We start from the raw sequence: 20,906 nt of genomic DNA, 5'->3' as shown, positions 1-20,906 counted from the left end.
TTATCGAGACAAGCCTGGTGCAATCTGATGCATTTGTCGTTGTGGCAAGCACCCTCGTTTCAGAGACAAAAAAGAGTGTTTGTTTTATTGAACCAAATATTCTGATAAAAAGCGGTGTTGTGCATTGGGGTCTTACCGTATGTCGTTTCGTACCTTAAGTGCATGATATAGTCAGGTGGGGGTTAGGATTGACATATGCAAAAAATGTTATGCTACGCCCACTACCCCACAAGTACTTTAGGTACGAAACTACACTAGACTCGTGCATTGTGCTAAACGTAGGGCTGTTTGCTACTTCCACCATCAAATCCATGCATCTGGAACAAATAACTTGGCAACTAATATCATACCCGAGATTTATTCAATTTTCTTTTTATTGAATAAAATGAAACAATATTGTAATAAACAATATTCAACAATAACAGTGATTCTTAATAATATACACATATTGCATTATAACCCTGATTATATTACCTGAATTCTCAATATTTTGTTATTTTTGACAATTTTTCCTTTTTTCAATTCTAATTTTTTGCTTATCGCCAATTTCATGTTCCTATAGCACCTAAGGTACTGTTTATTTTTTTTCTTCAAATGTTTGCCAAAGGCTTTATTTATATTTATTCAAGTTAGAAATTTCATTATAATACAACCAAATAGCAATCTAATATCGACAAAAATTATGGCGACAGCTGCATCGGGCGGGAATGATGACTCGAAAATGATCGCAGAGTTGAGAGAGAAGTTTAACAAGAAATTTGTTGGTAATTTTTCTTGTATTGTTTTACTCTTGTGTGTATTTTTTTAGCGATTTGTTGTTAATAAAATTTTCGGCACTCCAGAAGTATGTGAACCAAGATTGCAGACACCGGAACGTAGTATATGTACCTGGTTAGGGTTAGGCCACAATTTTATTCCAATTTTCCTTATGTTAGTTCGATTTGAGGGCTGGCCATGTGACTCCAGTAGTATTTGTACCTGGTTAGGATTAGACCATAATTTTATTCCAATTTTTTTTATTTTAGTTCGATTAGGAATTCAGGGACTAGCCAAGTGACTTCCGTAGTATTTGTACCTGAATTTATTGCCTAACCCTAACTGGGTACACATACTACGTTCTGGTGTCCGCCATCCTGGAGTTTCTCAGAGAAAGTTTGCGTACACTTACTCAGAAATGGAACAGTCTTGAAAATTCCATTGTTAAAAAAACGGACTTTTTCTAGTTTTCTTTTGTTCCTGTTATTTTGTTACGCCAGTATTATGCTTGCTTTCATAATCCCACCCACAACTTTCACATCGGGGGTTGCTCGAGTCTTTGGAATGTTGCATTAGGGTTCTGCGCCACCAAAAAGGCTGAAAACCACTGGTCTAGAGCACGGGTTCTCAAACTTTTGGTGTTATGGAGCCTGTTAAAAGGACATGTTAAATGTTATTTACGACGTCCCAAAATAAATTGTATTTGGATGTATTTGTTATTTTTTTCGAATTTCAACATTGCCGTTGTTGCTTCTTTGGACAGTTACGAAACTATCCAAGTCAGTATTTTAATAAGTAAATTAATAGCTCGCGGAGCCCCTAGGTTTTCTCTCACATTTTAATAATTGTACAGATCCTCCTTCTGCCCGACTCGCCAAATTTGACGAACACGATGTGATGCGGATTCATAACGATGACTTGTTTGCACTCTCGTTCCTTCATTGGAAAAAAGAGGTTATTGATGACGCAGTTGAATTAGCAGCATCATGCCTCGAGTGGCGAAAAGAAAATGGAATGAGAGGTACGTTGGGTTGTACCAAATGTCGTATGTCAGTGTTCCCAAGTGGTAATTCTTGTGGGTGTTATACTTATGTTGTACCAAATGTCATATAACAATGTTCCTAAGTGTTAATTCTTGTGGGTGTTATGTCATACTAGATGTCATATAACAGTGTTCCTGAGTGTTAATTCTTGTGGGTGTTATGTTCTACCAGATGTCATATAACAGTGTCCCTAAGTGTTAATTCTCGTGGGTGTTATGTTCTACCAAATGTCATATAACAGTGTCCCTAAGTGTTAATTCTCGTGGGTGTTATGTTCTACCAAATGTCATATAACAGTGTTCCTAAGTGTTAACTTTTGGGTGTTGTACCAAATGTCATATAACAGTGTTCCTAAATGTTCATTCCTGTGGGTGTTATGTTGTACCAAATGTCATATAACAGTGTTCCTAAATGTTCATTCTTGTGGGTGTTATGTTGTACCAAATGTCATATAACAGTGTTCCTAAGTGTTAACTTTTGGGGTGTTGTACCAAATGTCATATAACAGTGTTCCTTGTTGGTGTTATATTGTACCAAATGTCATGTAACAGTGTTCCTTGTGGGTGTTATATTGTACCAAATATCATATAACAGTGTTCCTAAATGTTCATTCTTGTGGGTGTTATGTTGTACCAAATGTCATATAACAGTGTTCCTTGTGGGCAGTGTTAACTCTAAGGAAATTATGAGTGCGAAAGTGCTTCGCAGTCGAAAAAAAAAGTGCGAAAGTGCTTTTTCTGATTTTAACTAGTTAGGTGCCCTAGTTTTCGTTTAAACTCATTTCAAACAGCATAGATACTCGAAAAAGCGCTCCTTCCGTTAATATTGTGAATTGAAGTCTTTCCGTTAACGAGTTTCGTTAAAACTCTTGTTAAAAACAAGCGAATTCATCAAAGGACACCTCATAAGCACACTTGTCAGGAATAAAAGTTTCGTGCAATCAACCACCAACGTCAGTAACGAAGCGCACTCCCGCCTGAACAGACAAGCCTTGCAAACTTGTTTCTTCCATCCCAACAGACACCGATTGATACATGCAGATATTAGTTACTACCGGCCATAGCTAGGGAGGGGGATCATTTGTACAAAACCCGGGCAAAATGACATCCCCATCACCAATATCGCTTTAGTATAACACGCTTCCTCGTCCGAAAGAATATGCTTGAAAGTAGTCCGCCCTCTTCCCTTTTAAGAGATTGGTTAACGTCATGTTTCTCCGGCCAGTTTTTCTTTGGGAAATAACGCAAGATCACCATGAAAGTACCGCTGTTTTTATAGATAGAGTGACCTACTTTCTATCGAAGATTTTTTTTCCGAAATATTATGCAAGATCACTTTGAAATCCCTTTCATGAGCTAGCTTGGCCTAATTTATATTATGCTGTCTCACGGATTACGCTAAGACGTGTAATTTCCAAATATCGACTTGCATTGGTTTGCGTGCCAGTTAGTTCAAATCGGGTAGAAAACATCATATATTTGCAATTTTTTTTAGAAATGCCATGTACTTCCAGCATTTATAAATGACGCTGTCTCTAATGCTGCAGACCTAGTATGAAATATTCGCATCTCAACGCCACTTTCAATTACACTAATAGTAATGATGACACCAAAGAGTTTTCCTTTGCGAAGGTACAGGAAATACAACAGGGTGATTCTTGAAAAAAACATGAATGTAAAAAATAAACGAATGACATGATAGTGGTTCCCAAAAAATTTTGAGTGTGACACGAAATACCAATTCATTTGATAAATCTTTTTTAGTCGACCACATGAACGTCGAAATCCTGGAAATTAAAGTTGAAAGAGAAGTACACATTCTCACATAAATAATCGCGATATATAATCGTTCATGTGCACAAATCTCACATGTAGCATCGGTTAGTTGTGCATGAAATGTAAAACTCTTATGTGTGTGCGTTTCAATTTCAATAAAATCAAATTCGTTTTTCCATGCACCATTACTTGTAATTTTAATAATAATTGCGTTCCGAGTTTGTAAAGTTTAGAAACCTCTTGTATATACCATTACCACTATTTTGATTGGCTAAAGAAAGATAACACGTAACCGCTTTTCGGCAACATGGTATTGTTTTATATCTGCTTTGAACAGAGAAAAAAACATGTGCCCTCTCAGTCATCTGATCACAATCGAAAATCCGTATTCATTTTTTTCGCGATTCCGGCAATCGTTATTATTAAGGGTTTTCGTCGACTGAAAAATAAACATCGTTCTGTTAATTATATATTTCAGGCCATGTTCTTTATATCCTGCCATAATTAGCAAATCTCTATTAAGCAACCCATGATTATAAAATAGCTTTGCTTATCATTTGTTGCTGAATCTTGTGCTATCGCTTGTCAATTATAGCAGAGACGTAAGGAACATATTTAAAAAAAAATTAAATTTTAAAATTAAACATATTAAAAATGTTTATAAAGAAATTAGCCACGTTATCAGCCCCAACAAACAGAAAATAACTTATCATAAATCACAATTAAAATTCAGTCGGTAGTAAATGGCGCTAAGGTGATGCCATACAGAACAGAAAGATTTGGTCGCGAGAGTTACCTTAGATGACCGTATAACGATGTTGTTTTATAAGCGGAAGGTAGAACAATCAAATTTGATAAAAAAAAAAACGGGGGTTACGACACCCGTAACACATCAAGTTCATTAGACATCTCTAAAGACTTCTAAGTTGGTTACTCGATTACACTATACTATCAACACTTATTACACCTGTTTGAGTATTCCGGACAATTTCGAATTTGAAATAAACGAAAACTCAACATATCATAATTAATACACAAAAGTAAAATAAACATTCATCGAAAAAGTTATTATTCAAGAACAACAACATAATCGTATAATTCCGCCCAAACCCCGATGTTCGCAAGTGAGATGATAAATAAATACTTTCCGTGTATTCGATAAATCAACTTCTGCAAACAGTCTTGGTGCAAAATATTTCCATCCAGTGATATGCTTACAAATATTCTCTGCCTTAATATCATAACCTCGCCTATAGGACTGGGCAAAATATTCGTATCGTTTCAATTTCATACTTTGCGTCAAAAGAGGTACCAACAAAGCTTCCTAATTTTAGAAGAGTCAAAATAAAAAGACTATTCGAAATAAATATCCCAGATTTCAAACTCCGTATATTGGCAGCATGAATTAGCCGTTTCATGTAGGAGCCGCACATACAATTGATTGTCGAAAATTAAAAGTTAAATTGACGTTCCGAGAGCCCACATATGGTATAACATGTACAGGCTATAACCAGAAAAAAATGACAATTCATAATCCTTTTAATGTGCTTTCAATTAGCTCGTTAGTGATCCCTCCCATCCTTGGCCAAGTAATGTTTCGAAAATGTGAACCTCTCACTCAGCCATGCATGGCGGGTGGAGTGTTGAAATCGTGAACAAGAGTATAACGTAAAATCAATCGTGAATTTCGATGTAACAACGCACACTGTCGCCGTCATGAATTGCGCCTAGGAACATCGGAAATGATTAAATTCGTGATATTTTGAGTATTTTTGCACCAATAACGCACACTGTCGCCGTCATGAATTGCGCCTAGGAACATCGGAAATGATTAAATTCGTGATATTTTGAGTATTTTTGCACCAATAATTAGGGCGTGATTATCAAAATGGTGAATTTGCAAATTCCGTAAATAAAATTGTAACATTTGTAACAACCAAAACTGCAATTCGCGACGACGTAATGCGTTTATAACTAAAATGTAAGGTCGTTCACGGCGAAATTTCGCAGTTACGTGTAGCCCGCCTTTCTTTGCCCAACGGTCCGAAGTCCTATTTTTAAACATCGACCATTTATCCGTAGTCTGCGGGCATCCGCATCTAGAAATGAAACATTAAAAATCGCGAAAATTAAATTTGGAGAGATCTATAACTCGCAGATGTCAGTAGTGTCATCATGGTTTATATGTACAAAAACACGCTCGCATGTAGCGACGATCAAAATCATGAAAATGTGAAACTATTACTTGAAAATTATTGTTAATGAAGTTAAATTTTTATTGTCATTCAATGATTATTTCATAATTTTGCCATAATCGAAGGCTGCAGTAAATTTTTTGTCGCTGCGATCGTGTTGTTAAACTATATTAAAGCATGTTTTTATTCACTAGCAAATATTAATTCTCACGTAACGGCGGACATCGTAGTTTGGTTTTTATATTTCGGATAGAATTGTGAATTCACATCGGCGAAGATTTTAAAGACAACTATTAATGAGCGCATTCACAACGAAAATTGATTTTGTTCTGATTTTTATCTTCTGTGTAGGATTTGTATCAGTTCGTAAATTACTGTCCCGAGTTTAAGCGAACAATAATATTATTACTGACCCCGGGATGCGATATTTGTGAAGCAGATAGTTGACATTTCTATGCTTTTAATTTTAGATCGTGTCTGTGTTACTTTCGTATTAAATAATAATTGAAAAACTCCGCAAATTGGTTATCTCTTGAGTACTCAGTGTTAAGTATTTACGTAACTCAGCTTTGGGTTAAAACACTGATAGTAACTAAACACGTGAATAAATCGGCAATAATGGCATTTCGACATGGTCAAAATAATATTTCTCACCAATATCTCATGAAAGTTTCATAAAATACATTATTTACTTGTCTTACTTATCGACGTTTCTAAATTTACAAAAACGATGTTGACACGCTTTATACAAAATCGTTTCAAATTTATTGTTTCTACATGTTAGCGATAGCCGTCTGGTTAATTCTTACCCGTAACTCATTGTAAAGTAATGTTAATAAATTGTGTTTTGCTTTCCAATGCGCGGTTAACCGCGGTTAAATTCGTTCGTTTTCCGGAATTGCAATCAACAATTACACATTTTTTATTTATCATTATCAATACCGAATAAAAAAAGATAACATATCGTGAAGACGAAAAAAGTCGTTGAAACTTGAGTTGAATTAGTTGCAATTAGCGCCTGATTAGGCACCAGAGCACTCGAGCCCAATGTTTTTATCATTGGTCGCATATGTAAAATATCCTTAAAGAAGTGCTGTTTATTAGAGTCATCTTATTATTAAAGTCTTATGGCCACGCAGAAATGCCTTTATTGCCGAATTATTTAATCACAATTTTAAATCAACATTCAGGATTGGCACAATCTCAGATTTGCGAGGTTTATCTGTAAATTAATACAGACACCATAAAAAAATTATAAAAGTTAATTATCGTATTAAATATTTGCATTCCGGCATCGATAATAATAATACCATTCGCTTGAAATTGGGACAGTAAATTTACAAACGTTGATAGGTAATATCAAGTCAACGCAAATGTTTATTTTGGTTTTGAAATTTGTCGTTGATGCCCTTAACAGCTGTTGCCGATGTGAACGCACGCGTAAGCCTGGATTGCCAAACCCAGGATATAGTGCCAAAACGATTGCGGTGACAAAAACAATTAGCTATTATAACGAAATTAACCAGTAGAAAAGGCTTCCTTGCTAATTTTTCGACCGACGTTCCAGACTCCTGCTGTGCATAAAAAATATTCCTCATTCGTTAAAAATATTCAGTTCGAAAAAATATTCGATTTTGCCCACCCCTACTCGCATATTAATGAGGAAATAGTTTAGATTGATTTTTGACCCTGGTCTGAGTTTGATTTATCGTGAATGACTAGACTAGCTAATACTGAATATCGCAAAATTCCGCGAAACGCCATTTGCTTTTAACATTCGTGGTTACAATAAAATGGATGTTAAATGTTAATACGACGTATGTATTTTGTCAATTTGGCGATTTTGCAAATCTGTGAGATGTTGCTAAAAGTTTCTTCTAATTTAACAAACAATGGCCCAAGTTTACATTCCATTACTAAACAATGTCGTGTCGAGTATCAGAAATTTCTGAATGGCTCCAGTAAATTCACTAAGAAGAGAACACAGACCTGTCAAACCAGTACTAGAAAATCGTGTACTTTGGTCACAATTCATCGATGTCATTGACAGTCACATGACCACTCTCGTTTAGAGAAACGCACTGCCTTGCATTCGGACATCTGGTTTCAAAGACGCCGCCGAGCGTTTTCGCGGTCGAAGCCGAATCGGTGTGCTTGTATAATAATCATATTATAAACAAGAATTTTGCCATTAATGCAAAAGCTTTATCTTCCATGTCTTCACCACATAGGTTAGAATTCCGGTAAATATCGTTATGATATGCAGAATTGAGTTACAAAAGTACTAGTATGTTACTTAATTGTCAACTTAATACGCACACAAAAACATTTGTCAACTTTGAATTTTTATTCCATTCAAAATCGAAAAAAAGTGCTATTTCTCTTCAAAATCGGAAAAAAGTGCTATTTCGCAGTCCCTAAAAAAAGTTGCGAAAGTGCTTCGCAATTTTCGCAAAAAAGTGCGCTAATAGTGAACACTGCTTGTGGGTGTTATATTGTACCAAATGTCATATAACAGTGTTCCTTGTGGGTGTTATATTGTACCAAATATCATATAACAGTGTTCCTAAATGTTCATTCTTGTGGGTGTTATGTTGTACCAAATGTCATATAACAGTGTTCCTTGTGGGTGTTATATTGTACCAAATATCATATAACAGTGTTCCTAAATGTTCATTCTTGAGGGTGTTATGTTGTACCAAAGGTCATATAACATGATCAGTTATCTATAACTGATGACATCATTGTTCATGCTCATCCATCTGTAATTGATAAAACTAATCAGTCTCGGTTATCTGAAAAAACACTAGTTGGCAGAAATATATTAAAAATGAATATAATAATTGAAAAAACAGCGACATTTTGGGTATAATGTCAGGCCCTGTAGGACTCTGAAAAAATTACGCTGTGGTTTGCCTTGTGATTAAGTCATCTTATCAGCTTTCCTCTTTTAAGATAAATAAATAAATTCTATGTTCAATTCATTCAGATATCTCCGTTGAAAGTATCGGACAGAAATACATGGAAAAGGGAATAATTTACGTTTATGGAAGAGACCTGGAAGGACATAGAGTCAGTAAGTACAATAGTGTTATATCTTAAGGATTTAAGGATTTACATATTTATACCGGGGGAGAGGAAAGCCGATAAGACGGCTTATCCATATGGCGAACCACGGCCTCTCGTCCGGTTACCATTCCAAGTCGGGTATGGGATTAGTTTTTACTGTATTGTTTGTTTTCGGAGGCATGGACTTGGTGGTGGAGAAAGCCGTAACCGACCAGCGGTTACGTGAACCACCCAACGACGGCGAGGAGTCCAGCAATCCTCTCGCACATAACCATCCCTGCATGGGATTCGAACTTGCGAACCCACGCAGAGTAATTAGAGGTGCGGTGGCGAGCGTATTCCTAACGCTTAGGCTTAGCCCGTTGAGCCACACCGCCGCGCAAATAGATCTCACTTCCCTGAAAACTTGACAATTCCAATTTTGTTCTGAAAAATCGGTTGTTGTAATATGGATTCGACAAATAGTGGTTTTCAAACTTTTTAAGCCACGCCCCCTTTTTGGAATTTGTCAAGTCTCACACCCACTTGAAAAATAACTACCGGTAGCTAACAATAAGCTACAAATAACATATAGTATGAGGCGAAAGTATGTTTTATTCAAAAAATAATATCCAAAATAAAGAATTGTAAATTTCAGTCATTTTTATTTTTATTTAGCTTTTAATTAGATAAGAAAAGCCAAACTAGAAAGACAGTGACCTTTTTGAAATGTTCCCCTCTGCTCGTTTCATCCGACCCACTTTTTTGCTGAAAATATTGTTTGTTTTTTTGGATATGAATTTAAGTTGAAAATATCGATGAAAATTCAGTCATAAGACCCGAATTGTTACATTGTGCTTCTTATTATTATAGAAACATTAGCCTGTAACTGTTGGACTAACTGTTATATAGATAAACTGTTTTTTTATTCATAGTTTTGCATATTGAGATTTGAGTGTTCGGCCCAGTAACCAAGTTCTGCGGCCCATTTGAAATAACGTAGCTAATGTCAGTTATTTTGTGTCTTTCTAATAATAAATTGTCTTTAGTGTGCTTGATCGGAAGAATGCAAAATAAGGATGAAAAAGATCAGATTCGGCAGCTGTTAATGTTCTGGCTGGAAAGATTGCAGAGGTAAGGGAGGGGGATTCACCTTCACCGGGGTTCATATGGGGTCAAGATCAGTGGTTCTCAAACGGTGGGCGCACACAACAAGAAGAGCGCAGACAATTATTTAAGGGGGCGTGAAGCTAATTGAAGATAAAAATATATGTTAGATTCGATCTCGCCCGCCTTAGTTTGGATATTTATGTATACTAAAAAGGGGTAAATTAGAATAAAATTATGGCCTAACCCTAACCTGGTACACATACTACCGAATTACGAATTTTATTTGTATAAGTATGTCAAAGTACAAAACTATACAGAACAAAGAATTTGTGTTTACTTCGGGAGTTCAGCACAACGCTGCATTTCCAGTTCGAAAAAAAATTAAGCAAGCCAATCTAGGACATTTGAAATATTACACATTTCTGGCTTCCTGCTTACATATTTATAATGGTGATTCATGTATGTTGTGCTTTCGTACGTAACATTTTTGAATTTATGCGTAGAAATAATTTGAAATTTGAAATGAATAAATCCTGAAAAGACATGCTATTATTATTATGCTAAAATAATTATGATTTTGAAATAATTTTTAATTGTATTAATGACTGTTGAATTTCGTTAAAACTAAATGTACAGACACCATAACAATAAGAATATTATTTATTTATATCTCTGTGTGCATTATTGATCACTACTTCCTAGAAATCATGTGACTGGAAAACTGCTTTCACTGAGAACTAATTCTATAACTGTGAAGAACTAACTATAAAGTATATTAATAAAGATGCAGCAATTACAAAGCCAATTTATATCTCGGATTGAATTTTTCCCTGTTTAGGAAACAATGTCTCATTCGGTCTAGACCAAGGTTGGGCAAATTACAGTCTGTGGGCTGGGTCGGGCCCATGGAAGATATTTATCCGACCCTTTTTTTGCTGAAATTAAAACTATAGTTTTTTTGGTGCTCCCGAAGTATGCGAACCAAGATTGCGGACATCGGAACGTAACATGGGTAACAGGTTAGGGTTAGGCGATAATTTCTTTTCAATTTTCCCTATTTTAGTCCTATTATCAGTTCGAAGTCTAGCCAAGAGCCTCCCGTAGTATTTATACCTAAAATTATGGCCTAACCCTAACCTAGTACACATATTACATTCCGATGTCCGCCATCTTGGTTCGCATACTTCGGGAGCCCCGTTTTTTTGGATATAAATTTCCTTTGAAATAATTTCATAATGGCCCGGATTGTTACATTGTGCTTCTAATAACGTTAGCCTAGCTGTTGTAGATTAACTGTTTTTATTCCCAATTTGTCATATTGAGTTTTGGGGGCTCCCGAAGTATGCGAACCAAGATGGCGGACATCGGAATGTAATATGTGTACTAGGTTAGGGTTAGGCCATAATTTTAGGTATGAATACTACGGAAGGCTCTTGGCTAGTCTTCGAACTGATAATAGGACTAAAATAAGGAAAATTGGAAAAAAATTATCGCCTAACCCTAACCTGTTACCCATGTTACGTTCCGATGTCTGCCATCTTGGTTCGCATACTTCGGGAGCACCGAGTTTTGACCCTCCGGCCCAGTAATCAGTCCATTATCTGTAAATGGTCCACTCAGAAAAGTAATTACCCACTTCTGATCCAGACCACAATAGCTGATACCAGGGTTGCCCAAAACGAATCGAGTATTCGAATGTATTCGAATATCAATATGCTTTGTCACGCATAATGTTGCGACACATTTGCACGGTTGCGTGGTGGACTTTGCTGCTATTTCCATATAAGGCTTCTAATTTACACATTCATTTTCATTACATGAAAATTATTTAATGTCAAAATTGTTATGATACCCAACCCAATTAATTGTCACAAGTCGGAAAAACAAGTTGATTTATTGGGAAAATAATTCATACTTTTTCCCGCTTTTTGGCAAATAATTTTGATGAATAGCACGGCAATCTGTGGACATATAATGTGTGGTGAACTGCCCGGTTATAATTGATTTCTTATTCGAAATTTCATATTCGAAAATAATAATTTCGAATGTATTTTAATTTAATTTGGTACGTGCGAGTAATTCCAATCCCTTTGTATTGTGAAGCCTATGCCCGAGTCCAATTTATTATATATATGCCTATAACTTTACAATGCCTTAACACAGTGGTTCTCAACCTTTTATGACTCGTGGCCCCTTTTGGAGGCTTTTAGCACTCATGGTCTCCACTTTAATATTCCAGAGGTATTAATAGGGTTATTTTCATTGATAGATTCCAAATCTCATTATGTTAAAACAATTTGCACAAAAGAGAGCGAAAACACCCTGTGAAATAACCTTGTTGAGCAGCAAACTGGAAAAACTGAGATTTCTTTTAAAGTGAAAAGTAAATTCAGATTTCAGCCCATCCTTGTGGCCCCCCTCCAACTCCTCTGTGGCCCCCTTAGGGGCCTGAGGGCCCCCGGTTGAGAACCGCTGCTTAACAGATAGCTTGTGCGAAGCAAACAACACATGTCATAAGATCAATAACTGAATTTTTTGTGCCAGCAACTATTAGAAAGCGGGGCTTCCGAAGTATGCGAACCAAGATGGCGGACATCGGAATGTAATATGTGTACTAGGTTAGGGTTAGACCATAATTTTAGGTATAAATACTACGGGAGGCTCTTGGCTAGTCTTCGAACTGATAATAGGACTAAAATAAGGAAAATTGGAAAAAAATTATCGCCTAACCCTAACCTGTTACCCATGTTACGTTCCGATGTCCGCCATCTTGGTTCGCATACTTCGGGAGCACCTAGAAAGCCTATGTTAAATTATGGTGCAGTTTCGCCCAGTTATATGTATCTTTCCCTCCTGTATTAAAAGGTTGCACACCCCTGCTCTAAAACGTGTAGGAGAGTTTTCACACTATTGACTGGTTCAAAAAAAATTGTGTTATAGACTTGGTCAGGGGTGTGAAAAATGCTGCCCACAAGGAAAAATTGTGCGCCTTGGTGTTTCACCCAGTTTTTCGAATCTGACCTTCCTGTGTTAAAGGTTACACACTCCGGCTTAGCATATTTCTGTGGATCTGCAGTTAGGATACACTGTACCAAAATTTTCTTTTTTTTCAAATTTTTCTTTTCAACACTTTCAGGTACGAACCTGGCCAGCATGTTACCTTCATTCTCGACACGAACAAAACTGCGATGGGTAACGTTGACCTTGGATTAATTCGATTCATTATCGACTCGTTTACGTCATATTTTCCTGATTTATTAGGTAAGATTTTTATTTAAGTTTGGTTGTTGTTTGGGGAGATAAAGGATGATAAGATAACTTATATCACGTCTTGACAGAGGTTGTCTGAGGTTTTGCTTTTGCTGCAAATTATCAGGAAAAACTCACATTGCATTGCACGGAAAAATTGCTATTTATAAATAAAACTCAATTTTATGATAAATAATGGGCAGTTTATGCTTTTATAGTTTGTGTGAACATGTGAGCCTAAAGAGTAAAGGCAATGTCAACTCTTCTTTCATTTCAGCCCGATTTTGCTTTATAATACTCAGAAAGACGCTTATATATCGGTAAATGCTTGCAAAGAGCCTCGTCCAGAACCATAGTAGCCTATATTTTTATTGGTAGCCACAATTTGCAGCCTCATTATAAAATGATGGATGATATATGATCCCAAAATATCATTTTCGGCAAAATATTTCAATATTTCACTCGCCTTGCAGCAATTTAAATCCATTAGTCACACATCAGACTATACTTTGTAGATTTTTATCAATTTTTTTATTTATGTAATGGATAATTTTCTCAATTTCACGGGATGAGTGCATTTTTAATTTGAGTTTGTGGTTAAAACCATATTATTTTTTAAATTTGCGGAAGAACTAAAAATTGCAAATCTTGTATTAAACGGAAATTGAAGTAATTGCAAGTCGAATAAAAAAATCCAATTTTTTTGCAAATTTTATTGTTGTAGTTCGTAAAATTGGATTAATTTTAGTCAGCAAATTTTAGTTTTTGATGGAGGCTGCACTATTTTAAATTTGTGAAAATGATCTAAATGTTCGTGATTTTTTCAAGATCTTATGATTTTTGAATGATGAAAATTCTTCCAAGAAGTTATTGTTTTTAATTCATTATGACAAGGCCAATACATTCTGACTTTGAAAACAGTAAAAAATTAAAACTCAAATAAAAAGAACATTTAAATGCATCTTCGATGTATCCACAATTCCTCATTTTTTCATGGTGACACTAGATTTCAAGTTTGTGTTTTTGATCTTGTTTATGAACGGGACCAAATAAACCAATCCAAATGTTTATTACCCCAGACCTTGAAGTCCCGTATCATGAGTTCATGTAATCTGATTTAGCCCTTAAAATGTTTATTAATGACATTAAACAAAGTCTGACAGGTGTTTATTATGAGTTCATACCCGAGACAGAACTTGTATAATCATGATAAATAATGTATAAATAAAGAAAACCAGCCTTATCTGGTATGAAATAATCTTGATGTTTTAAAAAATTTTTTTTAAAATTCGAATATTCGAAAATATAACTTCATGATTCATGTGCAAAACATGTTTCCGAATTACTGCAAAAGTGCGGTCTTGCCGTGTTTTATTTTAATGATGACAAGAGTAAACCAGGCTACACAGGTCAGCCTCTCACTCATTTGCATATTTCGGCATTTTGAATCTTGCAACTAATATTACACCATGTGTGTGTGGTTACTTGTATCTTCACTCAGAGATGAGTTTAATTTACTTCTGAGTGAGTGCCTGTAATTTTGCTCATAGATGAATGAGTCTTCTTCACTTCTGAGTGAGTGCCCGTAACTTTGCTCAGAGATGAGTCTCCTTTATTTTTGAGTGAGTGTGTGTAACTTCGCTCAGAGATGAGTCTCCTATTTCTGAGTGAGAGCATGTGACATAGCTTTGAGCAAATTAAAAAAAAAAGGTTTGTTGCTTGAGATAATCAGGAATTGTAACAGGGTGATAATAGTTCATCATAAAGTATACCGTTTCATCATCTTCCCTTTCCGCGCGCTCGACACTCGGATTTGAACACAAACTTGCAGAATCCTGTTTGACAACTTTTTAAGACGCGACCCTAATTTAAATATTATGATGTATGATAAGCACTCGTGACCCCAAGGTATATGAATATGACAGACAAGAAAAAAATCTAATCATAGTAAAATCTTATTTTTGTGCACTTGAAACATAGCCTTTTCAAAGTGTGACTTGACATATTTTCAACGCCTAAATAGAATGCATGCAAAGGAATAATAAAAAATACAAAAATTTCCATATACAACGCCGGACACTTGGCGACCCCCGAAATATTTAATGCGACCCAACTTGTGGTCACGACCCACACTTTGGTGATCACTGCATTACAGAACGTGGCAATCCATGTCGTAATATTTCGGTTCAAAACTATTAAAATAAATCAAAAGTTCGTCTCCTGGTATGATGAATTAAAGTATTTATTCATCTAAATATCAAAAGCAATTTAGCGTTAAAATCATAATTTATTTAAACCAACATTGCATGAACTGTCATAATATTGGGATCTTATCTTATTTTATGTGTTAAGTTCGTTTGTAAGGTGAGATGTTGTCAAGGTTGTCAAAATATGTGTTGGATGACTTAAAATATTAAATAAAATGAAATAACAAACAATATTGTTACATCATAAAAGACGTGCCGCTGGATTTATCTGATAATGTCTTTCTGTCTGTGTTATACAAAATTTTGTTTCATAATCTTCAAACATACGCAACCACAGTCCCTTATCTCTAATAATACAAGGATATCGTGTCTAGCACGACTAGTAGTTTGTGGTATCTTACGTAATATCTTTATTTTATATTAACGCTCGCTTTGAATGACTGACTGTCTAACTCAGTAGTTTTCAACATTTTTAGTTTGCGGACTGGTAAAATTTCCAAAAAATTTTGTAGACCGGTGAACCTTATAAATCAACCTAAGATGTCAAAAACACAAAGCATAATTAAATAATGTCAAAACAGCAGACAATTCAATCTAATGAGAAATTACAAATTACAAAAAATAAATTACTTAAAGATGAAAATAATGGCTAGAAGGTCGTTACTTGCGCAGAATGAATAAGAACAACAACAATAATTTGGCAACACAAACCATATGTGCACTTCATGGTACTCCCGAAGTCTGTGAACCAAGATGGCGGACGCAGGAACATAGTATGTGTACCAGGTTAGGGTTAGGCCATAATTTCAGGTGCAAATACTATGGGAGTCACTTGGCTAGTCTCTAAACTCGTAATAGAACTAAAATGAGGAAAATCGGAATAAAATTATGGCCTAACCCTATCCTGGTACACATACTACGTTTCGGTGTCCGCCATCTTGGTTCACATACTGCAGAAGCACCCACTTTTTCTTTACATTTGTATCAGATTAAAATTAATCTGATTTATAGCACTAAAACACAGCATGGTTTCCTCGTAACCAGGGCTGCCAAAAATAAGGATGTAGGGAAACATAATAGAATAACAAAGAAAAAAATGTTACAGACAAAATGTATTCATTTCAGTGCGACCTGTGTCTAATCATAAATTGCGCTTTAAAGGATTTGCACCATTTGATTCCTAGAACGACAAAAAGACAAATATTATAAATAAGGATGTCACAGCAGGCATCCCTTATAATCCAAATTGATTAATGATGACAATAATACATGTCATGTGATAGCCTAGTTTATACTGTTTAAACTGGTTTCAATACTCTATTAATACTAAGGAACTCATAACTAAAGGTAGTGGGGTTTGGCAGTGTTGTTATTACTTATCGATCTTAAGATTTGTAAGTATGTTGATAGATATTTGTCTGTATCTCTGTTTGTCTGTCTGTTAGATGAACGCGATATCTCTTGAAGGCGAGGTTGAATCTGCTCCAAATTTTGCATGTGCATTCATCATATCTCGGAACAGAAGCCTATTGATTTTGGATGAATTATGTCATATAATTAGCGAGTTATTAATTAATTAGTGATGGGACACGCGGTGTCACTATAGAGTCATGAATCGAAACCGCAGTTTCGATCGATAAGTCTTCAGTCTCCGACCGATATTCTCGATATTGTGATTGTGAAATATCCCAGCAGTTAGTGCGACAGGCTTTTAATTTCAAATTTTCACTATTCTGCTAGAACAATATTACTTAGGGATTGTTTTGCAGGGTTGTTATTGTTGAAAGAAGCGGTTTCCAAATTTTTTGTTCGTGTAGCGTCGAATTATTATTAAAAAGAACTCACACGTAGCACCCACTGTAAGAAAATGCTGCTTTTAAATAAAACTCAAATTTTGTTTTCTTCAATGTGTACTTTATGATTTTTCAAGTTTGTAAACATGTGAATAAATGGGGAAATGGCTCATTTGTGCCAAACAAAAAATCTGTCATTATTCGCGACGCACTAGGTGCATCTTTTGGGAACGCTGATATAAAGGGTTATGTCAACTTTTGAGACTTTTCGCTGAATAAGATTTTTTTTATTTCAGAAAAAATCATCATTCTTGATATGCCTTGGATTATGAATGGTGAGTGGTTTCTTCATTTTACATTTATTTTTAAGTTTGCTCAGACCAGGGTCCAGAACCCTCATCTAGAAGTGAAAAGGGTACTCCCGTAGTGTGTGTACCAGGTTAGGGTTAGGCCATAATTTTATTCCGGTTTTCCTTATTTAAGTCTATTACGAGTTCGGGGACTGTCTGTGTTAGCCAAGTGAATAATGGATGAACCCCCTACTCATTTCATCCCTTTATACAACTTGATGTAACGTAGGCGAACAAAATTAGTTACCTCCATATTGGTACACACACTTCTGGAGCGCCATGCTGGAGAGCTCTCAGCTAGATAGAAGCTCCCGAACTTTTTACTAAAGGTGGTAATTGTACTGATAGAAGGGTTCTCCAGTAGTGTGTGTACCAATATGGAGGTAACTAATTTTGTTCGCCTATTTTACATCAAGTTGTGTAAAGGGACTGAAGCCTATTGGCAGGGATATATTCACTCAGCTAGCAAAGACAGTGCCCGAACTCGTAATAGAACTAAAATAAGAAAAATCAGAATGAAATTACCGAAGGCATAACCCTAACCTGGGACACACACTAAGGGAGTATCGATCTAAGCTCTGTCACTGCTTGCAAAAAGCTATATGCAAGGTTTTATACTTCAGCCAAGGTTGAGACATTTATTCTAAACATGAAACATCTGAAATTCACAGAATTCTTAAAATTAATTTTGCTTTTTCTAGCAATCTGGAACATAGTGAAGCAGTGGATGAGCGAAGAACAACGTAGCAAAACTGTTTTCTGCAGTCGAAAAGATTTGAAAAAATATATTTCACCTGATCAACTTCCGAAGTCGATGGCTGGCACGGTAGTAATACTATTATATTAGACAAGAGGGTGTGACACGGGGGTGTACAATCACTTCTTTAAGTGGGCGAGTTACATTTAATAGACTTGGTTACTGGGCTGAAGTCTCAAAACTTTATATGAAAAACTATTTAATAAAAACAGTTAAATTTATAACATTTAGGCTAACGTTTATATAAGAAGCACAATGTTACAATTTTGGTCATTATTGCGTTATTTTCAACAGAAATTTACATCCCTAAAATAGTAGTCGTAATTTCAGCATACGCAAGTGGGCCTGATACAGGACTTTATTATATTCAAATTTTTTCCAAGTATAATGGAACACCATGTTTCTCCTTTGGAAACACTTTAATATGACATCCATTTGACCAACTTGTCCATATATCTGTTTCTTCGCAATTTTCAATTTTTTTGACAGGTCGACTGGACCTATTCCTTCCCACCGTTCCCAGACGATTTAGGCCAAGATCACGACTTTAAAAATGATCCAAATAACTTCAAAAAGAAAGAAGAAAAAGCTGAAGGTGAACACTTGTCCAGATTGTTATCCGTTTGTTGAATATTGTTTTCAATAAAATAAAAGCAATTTTGATTTACTTAGGACTTGATTGTGCTTGGTTGCTTCAGGGTTTCGGGTCGTTAATTATTTAAAACATCCCCAAGAAGGAATTGTGTGACCCTCTCTGTGTTGCAAAGCCTATACCTGTCTTTGTGTGACGCAAACAATGCATGCCATAGGATCAATAATGCATGTAATGCAATAAAATCCATTTTTTATTCGAGATATGTGTCACTGCTTGATTTTTATGAAAAGTAATTTCTTGAAGGAAAACTCTATCCAAATTTGACAAACCATGCGAAAAAATTCACATCGATGCCTGGAAGTACATATGTGTGCGAACAATTATTTTCGAAAATGAACATTAGGAAGAACAAACTGAGAACTCGGATCAGTGATGCCCATTTTGAAAGTGTTTTAATCTTGGCTTCGTCCAGTGCGTCACCTGATGTCGAAAAGCTATTAATCGTAATGCAGCAACAAGTGTCCCAATTAATGTTGTTTTATTTTGATGACTTGAGTCCACGAGTCGTCGCAGTGTTCATCAGTTATTTAATGTCTGAAATTTCAACTTCTGATCTGTGTAAAATATGTGATGTGTCTCGATAAAGGCTCTTTAATTTCATAACAACTGTAGTACAGTGTTTGTTCTGTAGTAATTAGCGTGAATAATGCGCATGTCATTTTCCTACTTCCATTAGTTCATTAGTCTGGATCAACACAAAAAATAGGGCTATGTAATAATTGTAAAATTTAATGTGGCAGAAATTTTGCCAAACGCTGCCATAAAAAATCCTTTTTATCAATTTCAGTTACCGTTACATAATTCAATACAGTTCAGTAGGCTACCTCTTGGAGTGGCCGACTGCTTGTCCTAAAATTGCCAGTTGCCACCAGCCCAACCTTATATCCCCTAAACCAGATAACTCCATCTATCAGTCTGGGTTTACTGTTATGAAATTCCATCTCAATTGTTCTGAAAAGCCCAGCGGGATTTGAACACTAAGCCTATTGAACACCAGCCCAACCCGATAACCCCTAGACCAGATAGCTCATATTGCCCATGGTTTCATGATTGTTGTTTCATGTACCAACTGACTACAGCCCTAACATACATTACCATTCAGGAAAATTTCTTCAATTTTTAGAAAAACCTGGTCCATCAACAACTACTGATGCTGTTCCTCTTGTAAATGGGGAGGTTACGCAAGAGCGATCACCAGACAATGGAGATTTCAATAACAACAACCATAATACTGATGAATCTTCATCCACCACAAATGTTAGGAAAATTATGCCGGTTAAGAAGCTAGCCAAAAACCCACCTGTAGAGAAGAAAGTGGTGTATGCTGAAAATGGGGAACCACAACTTCCTGTAACTAAGAGCTCCACCGATATGGACATGAGGTTTGTGTTTAAGTGCTTGTATAGTGAGGTGTTCCTAACCTGTTCTAGCATACCGGTAACTTTGGTTAAAATGAACTTGTTTGTCGGGAACAAAATAATAAAATGAATGAAACAGAAAATAGCAGCAGCAAATCATCAAAAGTCAATCGCAGTTCTAAAAGTTGCATTTCTATACTTTTTTGTTTTTACGCTTTACCCGCTTGAACACTTCTTTTGTGAGACTGTAAAGAACTACTATGAACCGTTACCGAACAGAATCGCCAAAGTTTTGCTCCTAAAACGACATCGTAACACGCTGTATGAGTTATAGCTATTGAAAAAAAGGTTGGCATTATATCATTTTGTTTGAGTGCGATCAGAGTTATGCGCGTACAAGCAAAATTTTTATTGTGATCAGAGTTGTGTGTGTATAAGCTGAATTTTTAGTGCGACCAGAGTCATGTGCATATAAGCCAAATTTTTATTGTGATCAAGAGTTATGCACGCATAAGCTGAATTATATCCGACGCCTGTCAGCCGACCTCTTAGTTTGGCAATTTTATTTTTGATTTTTAATTTCGGCTTATATTATGCAAGAAAATACTGT

At 35.8% G+C, this 20,906-nt stretch overlaps 1 protein-coding gene across 2 annotated transcripts in view; it reads left to right on the top strand.

Moving 5' to 3' along the window:
- The first annotated feature begins 593 nt into the window (after positions 1-593).
- LOC120327266 (motile sperm domain-containing protein 2-like) overlaps positions 594-20,906 on the top strand; it is a 34,301-nt gene continuing 13,988 nt past the window's right edge. For both annotated transcript variants that reach the window (XM_078119756.1, XM_078119757.1), the window contains exons 1-9: positions 594-764; positions 1,610-1,777; positions 8,759-8,845; positions 9,867-9,951; positions 13,064-13,188; positions 17,473-17,511; positions 18,228-18,352; positions 18,773-18,878; positions 20,062-20,320. In XM_078119756.1, the coding sequence (XP_077975882.1) occupies positions 683-764; positions 1,610-1,777; positions 8,759-8,845; positions 9,867-9,951; positions 13,064-13,188; positions 17,473-17,511; positions 18,228-18,352; positions 18,773-18,878; positions 20,062-20,320 (1,076 nt within the window). In that variant the 5' untranslated portion in view covers positions 594-682. The remainder of the gene's footprint in view (positions 765-1,609; positions 1,778-8,758; positions 8,846-9,866; positions 9,952-13,063; positions 13,189-17,472; positions 17,512-18,227; positions 18,353-18,772; positions 18,879-20,061; positions 20,321-20,906) is intronic.

Source organism: Styela clava, chromosome 14, assembly GCF_964204865.1.
Source record: "Styela clava chromosome 14, kaStyClav1.hap1.2, whole genome shotgun sequence".
NCBI lineage: Eukaryota > Metazoa > Chordata > Ascidiacea > Stolidobranchia > Styelidae > Styela > Styela clava.
This window is presented reverse-complemented; position numbering and strand designations above follow the sequence as displayed.